Raw genomic sequence first — 23,815 nt, 5'->3', positions numbered from 1 at the left:
GGGCTGAAACCCATTGGCAAGACAGAGAGTAAGGGCTGAGGAGACCAAACCTGTAATATTTTCAGTCTAAATTTAGAGGAAGGACACATTCAAGGAACTTGGCAAACCAAATCAGATGTGAATTTCACTTAAACCGCAGCTGCAGCCTGTTTTTACTTCCAGATTGGGTGGAGATCAGACCCCAACAGTGGAAAAAGCAAACTCTAAGGAAAAATATGATCTAAAGGCTCTCTCGTTCTTATATACATAATGATTAATACACAGTTAAAAGTAGTAAGAAGTGCAGAGGAACAGGAAAAAGACTGATACTCAAGAGAACAAATAGTTAATAGAAGCAAATCGAAACATGATCCAGATGTTGGATTTAGTAGTCAAGGATCTTAATTATTATAAAGGTCCTGGAAAAAAAAGAAAAAAATGGATGAAAAGTGGGAAAACTTTGACAGAGAATTGGAACCTATTATAAAAAAGAATCAACTGTGTAATCCATAACTGAAAAATATTTTTGGCATTAACTTACTGGATGGGCTTGGCAGCAGGTTAAACACAGAATTAATGAACTATTGAGAATTCATGAACATATGAAAAGGCCAATAGAAAATATCCATACTGAAGCATAGAGGAAAGAAAGAAAACACAAAGCAATATTTGAGAGTTATGAGGGACACAGACAAATACTAAGGTTTCAGAAGGGGCAGGAGAAGAAAATGGATCAAAAGTAATATTTAAAGAGGTAGTGGCTACAAAATAATGTAAAGTTGTGAACTTATTAAGACCATGTGATAATTAGATTAGACTGATAGACTAGTAGAAAGAAGTTGAGAAAAATACCTACACATATGTGGTCACCTGATTTATGACCAAGCCATCCCTGCAGATCAGTGTGAAGGGTGGTCTTTCCAACAAATGATGCAGGGGAAGTTAAATATCTTATGAAGAAGAAGGAAAAGAGAAACTAGAGCCCTACTTTATATCATATGCAAGAATTAATTCAAGGTGGATTAAGGACCTAAATGTGAAAGACAAAAAACAGTGGTTTCTAGAAGGAAACATAGAGAGCAGCTTCATGTCCCTAGAATAGGCAGATTTCTTAAACAGAATACCGAAAGCACTAACCATAAAAGAGAAAAAAATTGATAAATGGGACTTCATTAAACCAACAACTTTTGTTTATCAGCAGACTCCATAATGCTTCTAGAAGAAAACATAAGCTAATTTTTTGTGACCTTGGGGTAGGCATGATTTCTTAAGACACATAAAGAACTAAACATAAAAGAAAAAATATATAAAATGAACTTAATCAAACTTAAAACTAAATTTAAATTAAAGCCTCTTCAAAAGATTTCATGAGAAAAATCGAAAGGCAAACCATAGACTGAAAGAAAATATTTGCAATACATATATCTAACAAAGGACAGCTCAGAATATATAAAGATTTTCAACAAACCAATAACAAGTCCAGTTTTTTAAATATATACAAAGACTTGAAAAGACAATTCATAAAGGAAGATACATAGTCAATAAGTACACGAAAAGGGATTCAACATCCTTCATCATCAGGAAAATGCAAATATTATTTCATTCCTCCTCAAATCTCTAAAATTTAAAAGACTGATTGTGCTAATTACAGATCATCAGGATGCTCATACATTGCTGGCAGGAGTGTAAAATGGTACAACCACTTTGGAAAACCATTCAGTTTCTTTTGTTAAAGTTAAACTTTATGACTCTGCATCTCAATTCCCAGACGTGTTTACTCAAGAGTGCATATATCAGTGCCTATGTCCACTAAAATATATTTGCAAATACGTATTTAGTAGCATTTCTTAAAATAGCCTTCAAACTATTAGTAGTCCAAATGCCCATCAAGAAGATAAAGGATAAGTCAATATTCATAATGTGTTCATTTATAGTGTATTCATGTAGTGGGCTACTACACAGCATTAAAAAGTAATTAACTGATAGATGCAACAATATGCATGACTCTTACAGATATTTTGGTGAGCAAAACCTGTGAGGCACAAAAGACTATACTGTATGATTCCATTTATATGAAGTTCATGAGCATACCAAAATAACTGATACAGAAGTTGGACTAGTGACTACCTCTGAGGAGTAAATATATTGGTAAGGGGTACAAGGAAACATCTGAGACGCTGGAAGTGTTCTGTATCTTCACCTGGGTGGTGATTACATGGATATGAAAATAATCAGATAACTTAAGATTAGTGCATTTTTCATATATATATGTGGTACCTCAATTTTAAAAAAAACAGGCTAATTTTCAATTTATGGAATAGCCGTAAGTTAATCACAGCAATGTAGTCAGTAACGTAGGTTGTACTGGATGATGTCATATTGAAGCAGAGGAACTCAGTGTGATGTAAATTAATGAGTCCAATTTTTTTGGTGAGGTTCATAACTCTGAATTTACAAAAATAAGGGGACACATCATTGGACTAAGTAACTTTCCAAGATGGCTGCTTTGTAAATCTTTTAAAAAATAACTTATTACAAGTTGTGCATATTCCCTATTTTTAAAAAGAAGAAAATAATGGGCAAAGATATCAAAATCACTCATTTTTAAAAAAATCTACAGAGGTAACCTTTGATAGTGTATATATTTTTCTCTGCACATTCTATGCAGACATGCACTTGATGGGATCATATTTTGCAACATGCTTTTTAAAAAAATGTGTCATCTTCATGTTATTAAATATTTTATAACATTTTTATAGTTGGCTAGTTTTCCTATGACTAATGCTGTAGGCTTATTTAATTCTCATTGGACATCCAAGCTTCTATGGTCTTTTAATATCTGTAATATCTGTTAACTTTTTCTTTATTATTTTTAACATGTTTTTTAAAGATGTTAATGTTTAAAGACCATTGACATTTTGAAAAATTGGGTAATATGTCCTATGACATGCCAAGGATTTCTTTTTATTATTGTTTTTAAACTTTTCAGTCTGTGTGTCTTTTGTAAAAACAGTATTTTTCTTAATACTTACTGTTTAAAAATTAGGAAACAAGCAAAAAATTGCTAGTAATCCCAGCTTCCATCGAATGCTATTGTTATTTTGATGACTATTCTCAGCATCAGTCATCACCTGGGAACTTGTTGAAAATGCAGATTCTCAGCATCCACCCACACTTACTGAACCAGTCTGTGTTGAAACAAATTATTCAGTTGATTCTAATCCATGCTAATTTTGAGAACCAGCACTACAGGCTTTGGGGAAGAATCTTGTATAGAGGCCTGATCAGAGCTCTGCTTTAAAGGCTTACTCGGATAGTTCTCTGCAAGGTAAGATCATTTAGGAAATTGTTTTAGTAGTTTAGATGGGATTAATAATGAGGATAGTAACAGTAAGGATAGAAAAGAGGTGGCTACAAGAGAGAAAAAATGGTGGAATACAGAATTGGATAACTGATAGGGGATGTGAAGGAGGCCGGGCTAAGGACTTGTCTTGCCTGAGGGTTTCATCCCCAGGCAAGTTTGCTCGGGATTCAGTGAGACCAAGAAATGACAATGGAACATTCATGGGATAAAAGAGTGTATTACTGAACTTTTTTCTCAACAGTGATAGGCTGAGCACTAGAATCACAGCTGCATCTAACAGTCTGCAGGTCTGTAATCCACTTTTCTCTGCCTCCACCCAGAGCACTGGGCAGAGCTCTTTAAATAGTGACTCAGTCAATAAGAGCTTATTGACTGAGGGTGTGGAAGCAGTAGCCTAGCAGTAGGCCAGTTACATCATCAAGTAGTTTAGGGTTAGGTAAGGGTCCTAGCCATAGGAACTTACATTTTCCTCACAGATTTGAGCCTAGAGGGGATAAAAGAAAGCTTTTGCTATTTAACTGAGAGAATAAGGACAAAGAACAGGTTTTGGTTGCACAAATGATAGTTCTGGACATGTGAGATACATATCATATAGATGTAAAGCATCTATCAGTCAGATTGGGAAAGTGAGCCTGAAGTTTGCTAAAGACATATATGTGGATGCTATCTGTAGAATTGTGAGATTGGGGAGTATAAGAGGTAGGGAAAAAAGTAAAGGTTCTTTTACAGGCAGTAGCAGTGGAAGCAGGAAAATTGGGGTCCTGAAAACTGCAGGTAGTTTACAGCAGTAGTTCTCAAACTTTATGGAAGAGATGGTGTCCTGAAGTTTATAGTAGATATTTTATTAGAGTAATCTGCATTCATTCAAGGATGACATCTCTGTGCAAATTTGTTTCCTATCCCTGAGATGTGACATTGGACATAATATTCTGAATACGACTAGCAGTCACCTTCGTGTGCCCACATCTACTTATCAAAGCCTTTCAACCTATAAAGATTGAATCTGAAGGTCACAGGCTATTTCTTAACATAGGGATTCTTTTTTTAATCCTTATAATATTACTGTCAAGGTAAACAGTAAAGTTGTCTTTGCTCCAGTCACTCACTTTTTGACAGATTTCCTTTTCATTATGTTTATGTATCCTTTTTCAAATAGGGAACACTGCCCATACTTAAATGTTGAAATACATTGTCTTTTATTTGGAAACTTAATTGGCCAACAAAAGACTTTGTTGGGAACTAGAATGGAATGCCTCAGAATATGAAAAATTTAATGCGAACAATTATTAAGGAACCTGCAGAAAAACTGGTAGAAAATTAAAGTTTCCAGCATTCTTTGAGAAAAACTTATCAAGAGAATTCAGATGCAAAGGGAAATATGACATCAGAAGTCAGGAAGCAGTGAGGATGCAGTAATTTGAATATCGACTGAAAGTAAACAGTATTCTAGGAGAATGTTCTTAAGTGGGATATATAAAAGCTTGAATTATTAGGGTGTTAAATGAAATAGTGTAATGTGTGTTCATTTGGTGTTTCTCATCGTCATGTTGGAGCAAGCTGAGGAGATGTAGATTCTGAACACATAACTACACTTGGTGGCTTGGGAAAGTATTTGAGTCTTGGTCAACTATCTGAAAAATGAGAATGATCTACCTTGTACTCTTAGATAATGTATCTTAACTGTTTAATGTAGTATTCTGCCCAAGACTCCCCATTATCACCATTATCATAAAATACCATTATTGTTGTTGGGGTACAATTCGTTATTTATAATTAATAATAGTGGTAGATAAATCAGGAAAACAATTCCATTTACAATTGAATCAAAAGGAATAAACTAACCAAGGAGGTGAAAGACCTACTATACTCTGAAAACTATAAGACACTCATGATACAAGTTAAAGAAGACATCAATAAATGGAAATACATCCTGTGCTCATGGATAGGAAGAATTAATATTGTCAAAATGGCATTCTGCCCAAAGCAATTCACAGATTCAGTGCAATCCCGATCAAAATACCAAAGGCATTTTTCAATTAACTAGAGTAAATAATCCTAGAGAAGTAACTGGAGGTTACAATGGGGGAGGGGTTGGGGCCGGTAGGTGGGGAGCGGGAAGGGGTAAAGGGGCACAAAAATTCACCATCATAATATAAGTTGGTCACAGGAATGGTAGTACAGCATGGTGAATATAGCCAGTGTTTGTGTAACATCTCCCTATGCTGACAGGTAGTAACTGTTGAACCACTGTGTTGTATACTTGAAACCAATATAAGATATATTAACTATACTTCAATTTTTAAAAAATTAATAATAGGTGGTATTTATAGACTGCTTTACAGCCTAAGATGTTTTCAAACTGATCTGAAATGTTTTTTCCCCAGTATACCTAAATGCCAAGAAACTTAGGATCATGTCTCAAAGAAGTTATTTAGAATTTTGTCATGTTAACATATTGTGTTCTTTTTTATAGGAAGTGCTTAAACAACTACAAGGAAGTATTGAAGATGAAGCTATGGCTTCTTCTGGACAGATTGATTTATTAGAGCGTCTCAAAGGTAGATTTTTTTTTAATGTTTTAAAGTAATTTTTTAAGTTCAATTGTCAATGTTAGATGTGTTATCTAATCACATCAGCTTCTCTTGATTTGAGTGTTGGTACCAGTTTTCTTGGTATAACAACCTCACACATTAGAATGTAAATTATTAAAGTTATAAATGTATAAAAAAATGTATTTGCTTGTCATTTCTTTAAACATCTGACTGGCTTTGAATAAACTATTTTAGATACCTTCCTTGATAATTTTCAGCTCTTTTTAAACCTCATTGCTATTCTGCCAGACACTAAATAGGCCTTTAGTAAGCTATATGCCACAGACCGGGCTTGTTGTCTCATTTAGAGTAGTATCCTCTGATCCATCAGGATGGAAGTGCTTTATCTTCTCATGTATATAAGCTGATAATAACCATTTTTAGTAGAATGTTAAAAGAATGTCCTTTTCATTTTGTTGCATTTTATTCCAGTGTCAGAACAAGGAACATGCTTCATTATAGTTGAAGCTAAGCAAAGAAATTACCTTTGGGCCCAAAATATATTATTTAGCAGGAACCTAAGGAAGGCTTTTTTGTTGATTTTCCTTTAACAAGCTCCTTTTTCCCCTGGCTCAAGCTGATTTTGGAGTGAAAGTTTAGCCTTTGTATTTCTAAATTGTTTATTCAGTCATACATATTTGTGGCTTCCTCTGTTAGAAATTTAGAGGTGAGGGGTTCTGAAGAAGTAAATACTTTTTTTAAATGATTCAATAATTATATTACAATATAATTGTAATTATATTACAATAATAATTATCCTTACAAGTGTACCCTTTTGTGGAATCTCTGTGCTTTGGCCTGATTTTTGAGGACTCTTAGTCTTCCTCTCTCTTCTACCCAAAACCAGGAATCAGTGAATTTCTGTGTTCATCAGCAGTTGTGATAAGGATTTCCTCTGTTCCCTGCATAAATTTGCTGCTCACTAGCTGCCATAATTTAGTACTTATGTAGGCTTTATATAATATATATAATGTATTTCAATTACATTATAAAATTTTAATTTTATAAAAATTAAAGATTATAAATTTAATTTATTAAAATTTAAGGGCTAAATTATACCTAAGACTTCGTTTAAGACAATATAATTGCTTTAGCAATATTTTAGACCCTTTAAGGCAATTGTTATATAAAAACTTGTGTCTGTTTTGTTTAGAACTTAACTTAGATAGCAGTAATTTCCCTGGAGTGAAACTACGGTCAAAAATGTCCCTCCGTTCTTATGGAAGCCGGGAGGGATCTGTATCCAGTCGTTCAGGAGAGTGCAGTCCTGTTCCTACGGGTTCATTTTCAAAAAGAGGGTTTGTAAATGGAAGCAGAGAAAATACCGGTTATTTAGAAGAACTGGAGAAAGAGAGGTAACTTTTCTTCATTAAATAGTAAACTTCTGTGGCCAAGATTTTGCTATTTTGTCATTTGTAATACAGGATAGAAATTATGAAGCATTTATGGTGGGTGATTGCTAGCACTTAGAAAGCATTTACTAACTCAAAAACACTGTGTTACTGATTGTATTTATATTAAATCTAAAAATGTAAAGAAGACAGTTTTTTGGGATTCTAAAACTTCTACCTTGTCACTTAAGTACTTCAAATGTTCTGTATATTGAGTTGATATACATGAGCCACAATAGTTATGTCTGGTTAAAATATGTAACTGACTTGTAATTGAATTTCTCATTATCTTTTTCAATAAACTCAAAAACTACTAGATCCAGTATAAGGTGCTGCCTTTTCCATTATGGGAAGCCTATTACAAGTGCCCACAAATGAAACATGTTAATTTATCAGTTTCAATGTTTAAAAAACATTCTTGACATATAGAATAAATTTTGGTTTCCCAGTTAATGTATTAATTCTTCTCTTCCTGAAGTTAAAATTCATCTTACTATAAATATATATCATTTACATATATCAAATATATATATATATTGCATAGAAAAATATTTCATTATCAAGAACTTTGTTAAATGTTTTGAATCTCCTAAAACATCATAAATTCCTCTATGTGTGAGTGATACCTTACATAGCAGCTCTGGAATATTGGCCCAGTCATTAAATTTTTGTCTTGTTTTCTTCTGTAAAATAGGGCAGTGGTTCTACCTTTAGGAGTTGTGAAAAGTGAATATTAATATGTGGGAAATGCCCAGCATATCTCACTGAGATGCAAAAGGCCTTTTATTACCTTCTCTTTGGATTTAGGTGTGTCCATCTGTAAAAATAGGGATAATCATCTGGACCAGAAGTGGTGTTAAACTTTCTTTTATCTTGAGTTTACATCAATCTCTTTTTCGTACCTTGAACCAGGGATGATCTGACAGTGTAGGAAACACTATCCTGAAAAATAACAAGCTAACTAGGGTCCATTATCTTCCATCTCCTTGTTCTCTTTGAGCTCTAGTAAAAAATCAAAGGACATGTGAACATACCAACTTCCCTAGGAACTTAGTTTGCTTCATGTAAAGTCCTGATTTTGCTAGCACTGAGAGTAGGCATGTGTAGTTCTGACACATCTTGTGTCCTCTTGGTTCTCACTGTGTTAGAGGGAGGGAAATTGAGTCCTTGCTTATGTGCCAGAATCTTTATTTTGCTCTCACACTTGATCAGTAGTTTGAATAGGCTAAGCTCAAACTCCTTTTTCTTCTTCATTATCAATGTCACTGCTGAGATACTTAATGCCAGTCTATTTCTTGTTCTTTCTTTGAAGCTTTTTAAGAGTGCTTTTGTGCATGTGTTTTCTTTAGTCATCACTTCATCTTGCTAGATGCTCTGTGTGCCCTTTTGACTTGGAAATTTATTTTATTCAGCTTTTAAAAATTCTTTTATGTTATTTCTTTGATCATTTTTCTCCCCTCTATTTTTTTCTTTCTAGAACTGTCATAAATCCTAGATTAACTCACTCAATGTCTCTTTTTTTTTCTATTTTTTCTATTGCCCAAGTTAAGTGCTAGAAAATAGTCAAGCCAGGACTCAAACCCAGGTCCGTAGTTCTATAACCTTTTTGAATCTGAGTTTTTCCAGTTTCAAGAATGAACATAAAAAGTAACTACCTCCAAGAATGTTGTGAGGATTAAGTCATATTTTTGAAGAAGTACTTAGCACTGTATCTGGTACATAGAACATTCTGAACCTATTATCTGTTTTGGTGTTAGCCATTAATTCATTTAACAAATATTTATTAAATGCCTAATACCTATGTACCATGCTCTTCTAACTCAGGTGACCCTGAGTTAGAGGACTAACAGGACAAGTTTACATTTTAAAGACAGTTGACAGTGAGATTAGCCTTTAGCCCACTAAGCCCTGAAGATCTACCTGCTTCTGGGTCTAGACCTAGTTTCAGTTCTGAACCTTAAGTACTGTTATGTGAATTACAAGGTCAACTACTATCATTAACCACATGTTATCATTTTGGCACATTGTCTTTATTCTCCCTGACCTTCCCCTCTGCCATCATCACTAATATTGGCCTATCAATTTAAGTACTCTTAACACCCAGTTCTTACTGAATAAGTCTATTTAATGGAGAGTAATCAGAAGAGAGAACGGCGTCACCATCTTTCCCTCCCTTTTCCCTACCTTAGTCCTAATAGATCCTGCAGGTCCTTACCAGGGAACCCTGAAAAACAGAATCAGCTCTCATCTTCATGCTAGTTGTGGTGACAGCTTGTTAAAGAGGTTCGGGCTTTCTACAGTGCTTTCTCCTGCTTCTGTTGTCAGAAATGGGATGGAGGAGATCTGCACTTCCTCAAGGTTGCTACATCATAAGCAAGGGCTTACTTCCTTCCCAGTGATTCACTACTGAGGTTGCTACATCAAAAGTGAAGACTTATTTCTTATTTTGTAAATTGCTTCCCAGTAAAGGAAAGAGAATTTTAGCAAGAATAGAACTTTCCATGTATTAACGTGCATACAGATTTTCCAAGAACATAAAATCAAACAGAATTATAAAGTAACAATATCTGAGTGGGAAATATCTCTCTGTGTATAAGCAAACCCCAGAAGCCATAAGAGAAAATATCCACAAATCTGACTTCAAGAAAATCAAAATTTTCTACATGGCAAAAACATAAAGTCAGAAGACAAGTGATAAACTGAGAAAATATATTTACAGCCTATATAACTGACAAAGTGCTATCATTCTTAATATAGAAAAAGTCCTATAAATGAGTAAGAAAAAGTCACAGACAAGAAAATACAAATGGTTTTTAAACTTGAAAAATTGCTTGACCTCACTCATACTAAAAAAAAAAAAAAATTTTAATCAAGTGGTATACCGGGGTTTTTTTAAACCTAGAAATACAAAAACAAAAACTTTGATAAAACATTTACATTGGTGAAGGTGGTAGGAGCATAAATTTAGTACAACATCTAGTAAGGGCAGGAAGTTAAAATTCTACATACCCTAGGGATTTATCTTATTTTCATGCTTGCATATGTGTGAAATAAGGTCATATGTAAGGATATTCAGTGCAGGAGTGTTTATGATGACAAAAGATTAGAAAGACCCTAAATACTCTCAATACAGAACTAGTTATAGGGTATCCTCTATGGATACATGGATACTCTCCAGCTAGCAAAAAATACATAGGACCTTTTTAATGTTTTGTTACAGAATGATCTCCAAGATAGATTAATATGTGGGAAAAATGTTACAGGACAACACATAAAGTGTGCATGCAGTTAAAAATATACTATTTGTTTAAAAATGTTCATCTAAGTATACACATTCATCCTTGCATTTTTATGGAGTGTCTCTGGAAATACACACAAGGAAATGGTAATAGTAGTTGCTTTGGGAGAGAGCCACATTAAAGGAGATAGATCATATACTTTATGCCCTACTGAGTTTTATCCCAGCAACATTCTTATTTTGTATTTATAATGATCAGATACAGAGTATTTGATCTAGATTATTATTGAGGACACCATTGATTGAGTTGTTCAGAAATTATGTAGCAAATTCACCTTCAAATTCCAAAATAAGAAAAAGTTTCTCTCCTGCAGAAAGCTTCCTCTCACTACATAGTGACAGCGTATTTCTTATAATTTGGCTGCTGAGGAGCTGAAAGTCACACCTTTGTCCAGTGCAGTAGCTTCCCATAGTCTAGGTTTATTTTTGCATAATTACTGCATTCCTTTACTCCTTTTTTGTACTTTTTGTCCTTGTATTAATTTTGGATTTTGTTATATCTGTACTTTTTACTGTAAACCATCGTCATATTCTTAGACTGTAAATAAATGGGAAGAAAGCATTTGGTTGAAATATAAATATTTTAATAAGAATGGTTGCCTACTTACTGAGGTGAAAAAGTAAAAAACTTGATAATGATTATAATATTCGAAGCCCCTCCTTCAAAAATCCAGTATCAATAAGTTTTTCACCTATTCATTAATAGTTTAATTTAAATAGAGAACATTGTAATTATAGCTAAGAATTCCTATGATGCATTCTATATTAGCATTGTGTAAATCTACCTTTTTTTAAAAAAACAGATCATTACTTCTTGCTGATCTTGACAAAGAAGAAAAAGAAAAAGACTGGTATTATGCTCAACTTCAGAATCTCACTAAAAGAATAGATAGTCTTCCTTTAACTGAAAATGTAAGTAACTTAGCAATATGACTTACTTTAGGCTTTAATAACTTGATCTTTTTATAAAAGAGCCTTGGTTATCCATTAAAAATTCAGGATAAGTGCATTTATGGTTATTTGTGAACTGTAATGTGTTTCATCCGAATTTAAAAATGAAATTATGATAGTTAATGAATTTTTGTTTATAAAGCTAACACTTCGTTATACTCAAGCAGATATTTAAGTTAAGAAAATCTATTAAGTTTGAATCCTAATGGACTCAAGATTCAACTAGGCAACCAATTTTTTGTTCTGTGTATATTGAATTGCCAGCCATACTCTAGAAATGTTTATTTACCATCTGTCTATTCTTTGAACCATGTTACAGGAATCATGCCAGATAGTTTTTACAATATCAATATCTTGAAAATAATTTGAGTCCTGTTCCAGTTATTATAAATAGCAGTAGCTATTGGCATGGATCTGAAGACTTTTTGCAAATACTAGAATTTGCTTGTTTTGCAAATATAACTATGTTAAAAAATTTTAATCCCATCAGCCTCTCCTTCCCCACCCAACCCTCTCCATATTAACTGTTTTTTTCATGGGATGGCACATATAAGAACTTTTCTGATCTCGTTAATTTCACACAAGTCTATATTTTAACTGTTGTTCATAAATTTATATTTTTAAAAAGTGAAAGTATACACAAACTAATATATATCTTCCTCTCTTCAATTTTCATTTTCTAAAAGTATTTTTGAGAAAACATAATAAGCAAAAAGCAAAAGTAGAAAGAAGGAAAACCTTTCCCAAAACATGTGGGTTGCCGGATTTCCTGAGTAGGCATTGTTTGGCAGGAGCTAGAACCAGAAGCTTAAGAGCTGTGTCTCATAGGACAGTCATCCAAGATTTTGAGAGGAAACGAAAGGATATTTCTGACATCTTCCTGGAAGTTAGGAAGACACAGATAGTGAAAAAACAGTTAATGGAGAACTGTTGGCAGACGAAAATTAGAATTCAAGCGTGTGTGGTAGAATTTTTACTCTTAAAAACAAAATACCAAAGCATGGTTTTAGTTACCATTTACTTTGGTAATTAGAATATACAAAATGTAGAGTCCAGCTGTCCGTGTGCAGTCAGGTTCAGGAAAGGGCTTAGATGTACATAGCAACTTAAGAGCAATTGGTTAATATATGAAACAGAGATCAGTTGTCAAATAAATTACTCCTTACTAATTTATTAAATCAGTCACATTTATAGGATACAAAGACATTATGGCCATTTGGAAATATTAGCAAATTGCTTTTATTTCATGAATTTTTTTTAACTTCACAAACTTTGCTTTTATTTTGGGAAAGCAAGTTAAGGACACTTGGATATGGATATGCTTATCAAAATACTAGACTTTGCTTAAAACATCAGATCTAAATGACATTATTGCAGTATATTGTGTCATGTTCAATGTTTTTTTTGTAGGGAGTTTGGGAAGTGAAGGACAAATGAGTTGACAATTGGCTCATTGAGAATTGGAAGTAACATGCAGACTGTTTCATCTGTGTTGCAACCCATAGTTTGGTCATGCGTATGGGAATGCATTCTGCATATGATTGTCATCTGTATGTTTCCAGGGAAAAGGGCGAGAGTTCCTCTAACTTCTAACTTAACTGACAATGCAGTTTTTGGAATTCTTAGACCTCAGAAAGCTATTCTGAGTCAGACATGTCACACGCAGCTTTCTTTGGGGCATATAGAGCATGAAAAAAAAAATCTGTTAACATTTTCATTCCCACTCTGTTACCTGTCATTTATTTAATTATATTTTTAGCCTTTATTACTTCATAGGGCATGTGTTTGTAAGTGTTATTACTTTGTCCTTTTCATCATTTTGTATGCCTAGCAGTTATCATAGTGCCTGGAGTTTTAATTAGAGGGTTAATATATTTTTGAATGAATTAATACCTAGTCTTTGAAGAGGTACTTCTTTTTGTTTGTTTCAACTTTGCTTTGAACTTTCAACAAACAAAAAGTTTGCATTGTTTCAGTTTTGATCATCTATGTTATATAAAAGCTTTTCCTTATACCATTTTCATTTTACAAATGGAGAAGTTCTCTTTGGGTATTCTGCATGTATACAACAGTACTTAAAATGAGCTGTAAATTTAAGGGTGATGGACCTGTTCCTTGATTTTTCTGTGTTCTCCATATTAATATGCTAGTTTTTAATAATTAAAAGTAGTACGTCTTCAGTGCAGAAGAATCATAATCATAAGCCTGAAGATAGGCTCATTCTAGCTGAACCAATTATATATTTTTAAGTGAAATAGTACAATTTAATTACAGCCATTTGTGATTATGGGGAATTAAAAGTGTTTCAACTTATATCAGGGACCCAGACAGAGCATAGCACCTCTAATCAAGTTTTAGGACTCTTTGCAGTAAAAAAACAATTTTCTCATGCACAATAACTTACATACTCACTGTTTGTTTTCTTACTGGTATGTATGAGCTTTTACTGATAAACACATGATGAGATACTAACATTTCAATTTATTTGTGGTTTTAGTTTTCCTTACAAACAGATATGACCAGAAGGCAATTGGAATATGAAGCAAGACAGATCAGAGTTGCAATGGAAGAACAACTAGGTACTTGCCAGGATATGGAAAAACGAGCACAGGTAACTCATTGTTAAACTGTGAAATGGCACCACCTAGAAAACTGCTATTAGGAATGTAATGGATTACAGCGCTGTTAGCATTGACAGAATTTTATTAAAGATATTTATAAATCTGGAAAAAGGATTAAAGGTGGTAGTGTGAGAGGTGAGATAGAGGCCTCCTCTCAAAACCACATATAATACAAAAATTTAGTTAATACAACTAATACTAAAAGAGCAACAGGAAAGAAGGCTGCACCAGACTGCATATACCTGGAGAGAAGAACAGACCTCACGGAACAAGATAACATATCAAAGCCATGATCCAGTGGGATCCAAGCCCTTCTGCCACCCCAACTCACCAGCAGAAGCAAGAGAAATGGAGCAGGGAGAGGGTGAAGGCCTAGAACTGCTGAACATCCAGCCCTGGAGATCTGCTCTGGGAGCACGAACCTGCATTGCATGGTGCTCTGGAGATTAGTGGGGTTGGAAAGCTAAGACAGGTGGGATACTTGGAGAGACTGAGATTCCAGCCACTTGTGGAAAACAGGGATCCACATTCAACTGCTCTGGGACGAAAGAAAGGCAGGCAGTCTGAGAGACTTCCTAACAGCAAGAGGGCTGCTAAAGGGGCAAGGATTGCACAGACCTTGAAGCTCAAGAGAAAGGACAGGTGGACAAAATTGTCCAGGCATACTCTACCCAGCAGGTTGGGAACTTTTCGGAGCTTCAGGAGCTCCATCCCCCTGGCTGGCTCCAAGGCCGCCCCCCCCCCCCCAACTGTGATATGCAGCCTGCTGTGCCTTCCTCCCGGCCAATCCTCACTAGTCGCAAACCAGCAGCCCCTGCCCTGGCATCAGGTCAGCCAGAGGGAGGCCCTGCCTATGGCAGCCGCAAACTCAAAGCACAGAGGCTTACACCTGTGCACTCAGCCCATTGGTTCTGGCAGTGGAAACAGACACAGCAACTGGGAAGCAGGAAACAGCTCTTTCCTCCCCCCAGGCACCATCTCTGCTCCCCTGCCACCCCCGACATCGCTCCAGGGGCTGAGCAGCTCCAGAGAGTAGAGCTTCTGGGCAATAGAGGGTGCCACATACAAACATGAAATGTCAAAGGAATCTGGTTCAAACCAAAATCCCACAAACACCAGAAAAAAGGCCAAGTGAAACTGAACTCATCTATCTTCTTGAAAGAGATTTCAAAATAAAAATCATAAACATGCTCATGGAGTTATAGAAAAATACTCAAGAACTCAAGAATTTAGGACGGAGAGTCAATCATTAAGAAATTCAGTATTTGAAAAGAAAAGTAAAATGAATGGATTTAAAAGCAGATTAGATGTAGTAGAAGAGACAGTAAATGGAATAGAAAGTAGAGAATAGCAATACAAAGAAGCTGAGGCAGAGAGAGAAAAATGGATCTCTAGGAATGAAAGAATATTGAGAGAACTGTGTGACCAATCCAAATGGAACAATATTCACATTATAGGGGTACCAGAAGAAGAAGAAGAGAGAGAGATAAAAAGGAAAGAAAGTGTCTTTGAGGAGGTAATTGCTGAAAACTTCCCCAGTCTGGGGAAGGAGATAGTCTCTCAGGCCATGGAGGTACACAGATCTCCCAACACAAGGGACCCAAGGAACACAACACCAAGACATATAATAAATAAAATGGCACAGATCAAGAATAAGGACAGACTACTAAAAGCAGCCAGAGAGAGAAATAAGATCACATACAAAGGAAAGCCCATCAGGCTGTCATCATACTTCTCAGAAGAAACCTTACAGGCCAGAAGGGACTGGCATGATGTATTTAATGCAAAGAAGCAGAAGGGCCTCGAACCAAGAATATTTTATCCAGCAAGATTATCATTTAAATTTGAAGGAGGGATTAAACAATTTCCAGATAACTAAAAGCAGAGAGAATTTGCCTCCCACAAACTTTCTACAGTGTATTGTGGAGGGATTGCTATAGATGAAAGTGTTCCCTAAGAATTAATAGCTGTCAACAGAGGAAACAATACCACAGTAAAGAAAGTAGAACAATTGATTACTAAGCAGATGCAAAATCAAATCAACTACCCCAAAGTCAGTCAAGGGATAGACAGAGTACAGAATATGATACTTAATATATAAAGAATGTAGAAGGAAGAAAAAGGAGGGGGAAAAAAAAAGAACATTTAATAGCATAGTAAGTGAGTTAAGTTAGACTGTTAGATATTAAGGAAGTTACCCTTGCACCTTTGGTACCCACGAATCAAAAGCCTGCACTGGCAATAAGTACATACTTATCGATAGTCACCCTAAATGTAAATGATCTCAATGCACCAATCAAAAAACATTGAGTCACTGAATGGATAAAAAAACAAAACCCTGTCTATATGCTGCCTACAAGAGGCTCACTTCAAACCCAAAGACATACACAGACTAAAAGTGAAGGGATGGAAAAGGTATTTCATGCAACTAATACGGAGAAAAAGAACAGGCATTGCACTACATGTATCAGACAAAATAGACTTCAAAACAAAGTAACAAAAGACAAAGAAGGACATTACATAATGATAAAGGGGTTAGTCCAACAAGAGGATATAACCATTATAAATATCTATACACCCAATACAGGATCACCTACATATGTGGAACAAATGCTAACAGAATTAAAGGGGGAAATAGAATGCAATGCATTCATTTTAGGAGACTTCAACACATCACTCACTCCAAAGGACAGACAAACCAGACAGAAAATAAGTAAGGAGACAGAGGCACTGAACAACACATTAGAAGAGTTGGACCTAACAAACATCTACAGAACACTCCACCCAAAAGCAGCAGGATACACATTCTTCTCAAGTACACATGGAACATTTTCAAGAATAGATCATATATTAGGCCACAAAAAGAGCCTCAGTAAATTCAAAAAGATTGAAATTGTACCAACCAGCTTCTCAGACCACAAATGTATGAAACTAGGAATAAATTATGCGAAAGAAATGAAAAAGCCCACAAGCACATAGAGGCTTAACAACATGCTCCTAAATAATCAATGGATCAATGACCAGATAAAAGCAGAGATCAAGCAATATATGGAGACAAATGAAAACAGTAATTCAACACCGCAAAATCTGTGGGACACAGCCAAGGCCATGCTAAGAGGAAAGTATATTACAATACAGGCCTACCTCAGGAAAGAAGAACAATCCCATGTGAATACTCTAAACTCACAATTAATGAAACTAGAAAAAGAACAAATGAGGCCCAAAGTCAGTAGAAGGAGGGACATAATAAGGATTAGAGCAGAAATAAATAAAATTGAGAAGAATAAAACAATAGAAAGAATCAATGAAAGCAAGAGCTGGTTCTTCGAGAAAATAAAATAGATAAAACCCTAGCCAGACTTACCAAGACAAAGAGTCTGCACAGATAAACAGAATCAGAAATGAGAAAGGAAAAATCAGTACGGACACCACACCACAGAAATACAAGGAATTATTAGAAAATACTATGAAAAATTATATGCTAACAATCTGGATAACCTAGAAGAAATGGACAACTTTCTAGAAAAATCCAGCCTTCTAAGGCTGACCAAGGAAGAAACAGAAAATCTGAACAGACCAATTACCAGCAATGAAATTGAATTGGTAATCAAAATCTACCTAAGAACAAAACCTCTGGACCAGATGGCTTCACCACTGAATTTTCATTTTCACCACTGAATTTTATCAAACATTTAGTGAAGACTTAATACCCATCCTCCTTAATGTTTTCCAAAGAGTAGAAGAGGGGGGAATACTCCCAAACTCATTCTATGAGGTCAGCATCACTCTTAATACCAAGACCAGGCAAAGACACCACAAAAAAAGAAAATTACAGACCAATATCCCTGATGAACATAGATGCAAAAATACTCAACAAAATATTAGCAAACTGAATTCAAAAATACATCAAAAAGATCATCCATCATGATCAAGCAGGATTTGTTCCAGGGATGCAAGAATGGTACAACATTCGAAAATCCATCAACATCATCCACCACATCAACAAAAAGAAAGACAAAAAACACATGATCATCTCCATAGATGCTGAAAAAGTATTTGACAAAATTCAACATCCATTCATGATAAAAACTCTCAACAAAATGGGTATAGAGAGCAAGTACCTCAACATAATAAAGGTCACATATGACAAACCCACAGCCAACATCATACTTAACAGCAAGAAGCTGAAAGCTTTTCCTTTAAGATCAGGAACAAGACAAGGATGCCCACTCTCCCCACTTCTATTCAACATAGTTCTGGAGGTCCTAGCCACAGCAATCAGACAACACAAAGAAATAAAAAGCATCCATATTGGCAAGGGAAAAAGTTAAACTGTCCCTGTTTGCAGATGACATGATATTGTACATAAAAAACCCTAAAGAATCCACTCCAAAACTACTAGGTCTAATATCTGAATTCAGCAAAGTTGTAGGATACAAATTTAATACACAGAAATGTGTTGCATTCCTATACACTAATAGTGAACTAGCAGAAAGATCAGGAAAACAATTCCACTCACAATTGCATCAAAAAGAATAAAATACCTAGGAATAAACTAACCAAGGAAGTGAAAGACCTGTACTCTGAAAACTACAAGACACATGAGATAAATTAAAGAGATACGAATAAATGGAAACACATTCCATGTTCATGGATAGGAAGAATTAATATTGTCAAAATGGCCATCCTGCCTAAAGCAATCTACAGATTCAATGCAGGCCCTATCCAAATACCAATAGCATTCTTCGACGAACTAGAACAAATAGTTCTAAAATTCATATAGAAACACAAAAGACCCCGAATAACCAAAGCAATCCTGAGAAGGTAGAATAAAGCTGGGGGGTTATACTCCCCAACTTCAAACTCTACTACAAATCCACAGTAATCAAAATTTGGTACTGGCACAAGAACAGATGCATAGACCAATGGAATACACTAGAGAGCCCAGATATAAACCCAAGCATATATGGTCAATTAATATATGATAAAGGAGCCATGTATATATATACAATGGGGAAATGACAGCCTCTTCAACAACTGGTGTTGTCAAAACTGGACAGCTACATGCAAGAGAATGATACTGGATTATTGTGTAACGCCATACACAAAAGTAAACTCGAAATGGATCAAAGACCTGAATGTTAGTCATGAAACCATGAAACTCTTAGAAGAAAACATAGGCAAAAATCTCTGGGATATAAACATGAGCAACTTTCCTGAACACATCTCCTTGGGCAAGGGAAGCAAAAGTAAAAATGAACAAATGGGACTACATCAAGCTAAAAAGCTTCTGTACAGCAAAGGACACCACCAGCAGAACAAAAAGGCATCCTACAGTATGGGAGGATAATTTTGTAAACGACTTCTCTGACAAGGGATTAACATCCAAAATATATAAAGAACTCACATGCCTCCATACCCAAAAAGCAAATAACCAGATTGAAAAATGGGCATATATGAACAGACATTTCTCCAAAGAAGAAATTCAAATGGCCAACAGGCACATGAAAAGATACTTCACATCGCTAATTATCAGGGAAATGCAAATTAAAACCATGGGGTGAGATTACCTCACACCAGTTAGGATGCCCAACATAGAAAAGACGAGGAACAACAAATACTTGTGAGAATGCAGGGGGGATCACTCCTACACTGCTGTTGGGAATGTAAAGTATTTCAGCCATTTTGGAAAGCAATATGGAGGTTCCTCAAAAAACTAAAAGTAGAAATACCCAGGAATTCCACTCCTAGGAATTTGCCTAAAGAAAGCAAATCCAAGATTCAAAAAGATATGTGCACCCCTATGTTTATCGCAGCACTATTTACAAAAGCAAAGATATGGAAGCAACCTAAGTGTCCTTCAGTAGCAGAATGGATAAAGAAGAGGTGGTACATGTACACAATGGAATACTATTCAGCCATAAGAAAGAAACAAATCCTACCATTTGCAACAACATGGATGGAGCTAGAGGGTATTAGGCTCAGTGAAATAAGTCGGACAGAGAAAGACAAATACCCAATTATATCCCTCATTTGTGGAGTATAACAACAAAGCAAAATTGAAGGAAGAAAATAGCAACAGACTCACAGACTCCAAAATGGGACTAGCAGTTACCAAAGGGGAGGGGTGGGAGAGGGAGGATGGGGAAGGAGGGAGAAGGGGGTTGAGGGTATTATGATTAGTTCATATGGTGTGGGAGGGGTTCATGGGTAAGACAGTGTAGCACAGAGAAGGCAAGTGGTGACTCTGTGGCATCTTACTACACTGATGGATAGTGACTGTAGTGGGGTATGGGGGGGGCTCAATTATATGGGTGAATTGTGCAACCACATTGTTTTTCTTGTGAAACCTTCAGAAGAGTGTATATCAATGATACCTTAATAAAAAATAAATAAGTAAAAATTTAGAAAGATATTTACAAGTCTGTCTTCACTTTGGCACTCTTTCACAGTAAGAATAATTTACCATGTCTATTAGGCAACATAACCACTTTAGTTTTCCTTTGTGATTTTTAGTTCTTGTAACCTTAAGTGTGTGTAATGACATTCAGAATATTTCACTGCTCTTCAAATTATACACACACAAAAAGAGGCCTTCATTCAAGGAAAGTAGTAAGGAAAAACATAAAGAGAATATTGGGAGAGGTGAAATGTGTTGAATGAAGAACATTCCCATATTTCTACCCTCAGCAAATGTCAAGAAAGAATATTAACTAGCTTTGCTGGTTGTTGAGCATTTTCATTATTAGGCATTTACATTTACACAAATGTATGACTGACTAATGTTTTTAAGTCCTGAAGAGGCTTTACTGATCACCTTGTCTGTTTCAAAACAAGCATGAGCAATTAGGAAAAAAAAAACTTATGGGACAAATTGGGAGGAAAACATTATTTGAAGGATTTTCTTCAAATAAACAGTAAATGAAAATGAGGACCTACATTTATATTTGTGGTGTAAATACATATTTGTATTCTGAAAAGCTAATTTCATAACTTTAAAATCACTAATACATTTTACATTCTCCAAAGTGTAGTGTATAGTTCTTTATCTTTTATGTGATCGTTTTCTAAACATAATGTGTATTTTCATTATGCTAGAATATGGTGCTACACTAAGGAGATACTTAAATACCAGTAGCTTAATACATTATATAGTCCATATCTGTTAGTTTTACAGTGAGGCTAGAGGTTCAACTAACATACTCTAAATTAGTTATAATATGTATATTTAATATGTTCTTTTTTCTTAATCTCTTCTTGTCCCATCCCATTCAGATCAATGGCTTAAATGCCAAAAGTAAAACTTTAAAAATAAAGCTTTCAGTAGAAAATATGCATGAATATCTTTCTAGTATTGGGGTAAAAAAGGGTTTCTTAAATAAGACATAAAAAATCAATTACAAAAGAAAAGATTGAAAAGTTTTACTGTATTAAAATTAAGAATTTCTCAGACACCTTTAAGTGGAAAGATAAATTACAAATTGGGAGAAGATATTTATCACCACATAACTGCCAAAGAATGAAAATCAAGAATATGTAAAGAATCAGCATAGTTGTAGCCTTACAAAGGAAGAAGAGGAAGGAGACTGGAAGAAAGGATTTTTTTTTTTTTTTTTGGTGAGCACAACTTCTTTGAGCTTTTCAGTGTTTGCTTATCATAACATTGGTTAACAGCATCAATAAGCATTTTTGCTATGGTAATAAAATTATAAGGAAATTGTATTTAAGCAAAAGTAGATATAATCAAAGGGTAAGTTTTGTATGTAAGTTTTATAACTGTATATACTTAAAGCTGTTTGTTACATTATTTTTTATTATTTATCTATTGGACTCGACAGCCCAGAAATCTTTTTTATTGATGGGGTACACAATCGAAAAAACTTTGGCAATTCTTATATCCAGGTTTTAACATTTTTTTCCCCATCAAAACAGTTGCTCTTACAATTTTTGATACCTCAGTATTAGGATGCCAACTGTAGAATTATTGCAGAAAATGATACAATATTGGCAGTACTTATTTTTAAAACCTATATGTTGTCGTAACACTAATTAAAATTTTTTTCAATTTGCAAGATTTTTATATATAACTGATTTGGTTTTTCCTACTTCCCCTAGTAGTCATAAAAATTAAAGCAAAACCTAGCTTTTAAAAAAAATCTCTTTCCCTACATTGTTTCAATTCCACATTGTTTCATCTGTCGTTAGTGCTTTGTGTTCACCTGATGAACAGGATAGTTGGAAAACAAAAGCTGTACCTTCTTTGTGATAGCATTGGATGAAAAATAATGTTTAGCTGCAGTAGATATTTGGGAAATCTAAATCTGAGATGTACTAGTGACTTATAATAGGAATAACTTTGTGGGAAGTGGTTAATCCTACTGTTCAAATTCTGAGGTTTATTAAATCAATCAGATGATCTGTCTTTTAACAGGTATACCATGCTTTATATAAATTCATTACATTATACTGATATCTAGATTAATATAAAAGATTAAATTCAGGTGTAAAATTCTCTGTTAAAATATTTTTTGACAATAACTTAAATACCAATTTTCAGACCATATGCATCATATAATTTGATACAAGTCTTGTATTTATACAGTTTTCCTAAATAGATCGAGAAATCTGTTGTAAAAAGTCAGATGTATTAAAAAATTGAACTGGCCCCAATATGTCAGTGTGTGAATATATATAAATATCTAATTTCCTATATAAGAATGGTTTGGCATAACCATTAAATGATAGCCACAATATGATTATTTACACTGTTTTTCATAAAAATGATCTAATTTGGTCACTTATTTTATTTTAGCGAAGAATAACCAGAATTCAGCAGATAGAGAAGGACATACTTCGTATACGACAGCTTTTACAGTCCCAGGCAACAGACACAGAGGTTAGTAAATTGACTTTTTTGTTTGCAGATATAAATATAGGTAGTTATTTAAAGAAAAGAAAGTATGTTCATATGTCATCACCAAAATACAGATATTATTCTAGAAATTGATACACTTTATAAGTTTTTTTGTGAAATTATAAAAAACCTTAATTACTTTGGTTTCTTCATAACTTATAGGCATCTAAAATTTATACAGTCATAAATACAGACCAGTTATCAATTTATATATACTCAGATAACAATATCTTTAGCTATTGTATACTAGTAAATAAGCTATGTCCTTGTATGTAATCCAGGGTAAAAATTGATCATATACACTTATCAATGCTTGCTCCACAAATCCTAATAAAATGACAGTAAAATGATAAAATGAAGAAGTCACAAAGACCAGGCGAGGCTACATCAGTACAATTTGGGGAGCTGGAAGGCAGGTAAATAAATGCACTATTCTAGCACAAGATAGAAGGTTGACCCCCAAAGCAGCACTAGGAAGTCATGAAGCAACCCGTTTTATACTATGGAGTTCTAAAAGTTTCCAGAATTCGTTATCCTAGGTACCTCTGGATGTGAAAATTTAAAAAGGAGAGCTAAAAGCAAGAAGAGGAGGTTGGCTGAAAATGTGTTAAGAAGCAGGTAAAGCCTCCAGAACCTCTCTAGCTGGGTAGCTGCACTTTCCAATCAGAGCAAAAGATGAGAGATTTATTCTAGAAAGGATAAAACA

The 23,815-nt window shown here is 34.6% G+C and overlaps 1 protein-coding gene across 18 annotated transcripts in view; it reads left to right on the top strand.

Annotated features, from left to right (window-relative positions):
- Window positions 1-23,815, top strand: part of APC (APC regulator of WNT signaling pathway) — a 118,678-nt gene that overhangs the window by 49,718 nt on the left and 45,145 nt on the right. For 17 of the 18 annotated variants that reach the window (XM_057492631.1, XM_057492618.1, XM_057492613.1 and 14 more), the window contains 5 exons: window positions 5,817-5,901; window positions 7,088-7,289; window positions 11,427-11,535; window positions 14,072-14,185; window positions 23,008-23,091. In XM_057492631.1, coding sequence (XP_057348614.1) covers window positions 5,817-5,901; window positions 7,088-7,289; window positions 11,427-11,535; window positions 14,072-14,185; window positions 23,008-23,091 — 594 coding nt within the window. The remainder of the gene's footprint in view (window positions 1-5,816; window positions 5,902-7,087; window positions 7,290-11,426; window positions 11,536-14,071; window positions 14,186-23,007; window positions 23,092-23,815) is intronic. The other variant, XM_036886973.2, reaches the window with a different exon arrangement.

This window comes from Manis pentadactyla, chromosome 2 (assembly GCF_030020395.1).
Source record: "Manis pentadactyla isolate mManPen7 chromosome 2, mManPen7.hap1, whole genome shotgun sequence".
NCBI classification, from domain to species: Eukaryota; Metazoa; Chordata; class Mammalia; order Pholidota; family Manidae; genus Manis; species Manis pentadactyla.
This window is presented reverse-complemented; position numbering and strand designations above follow the sequence as displayed.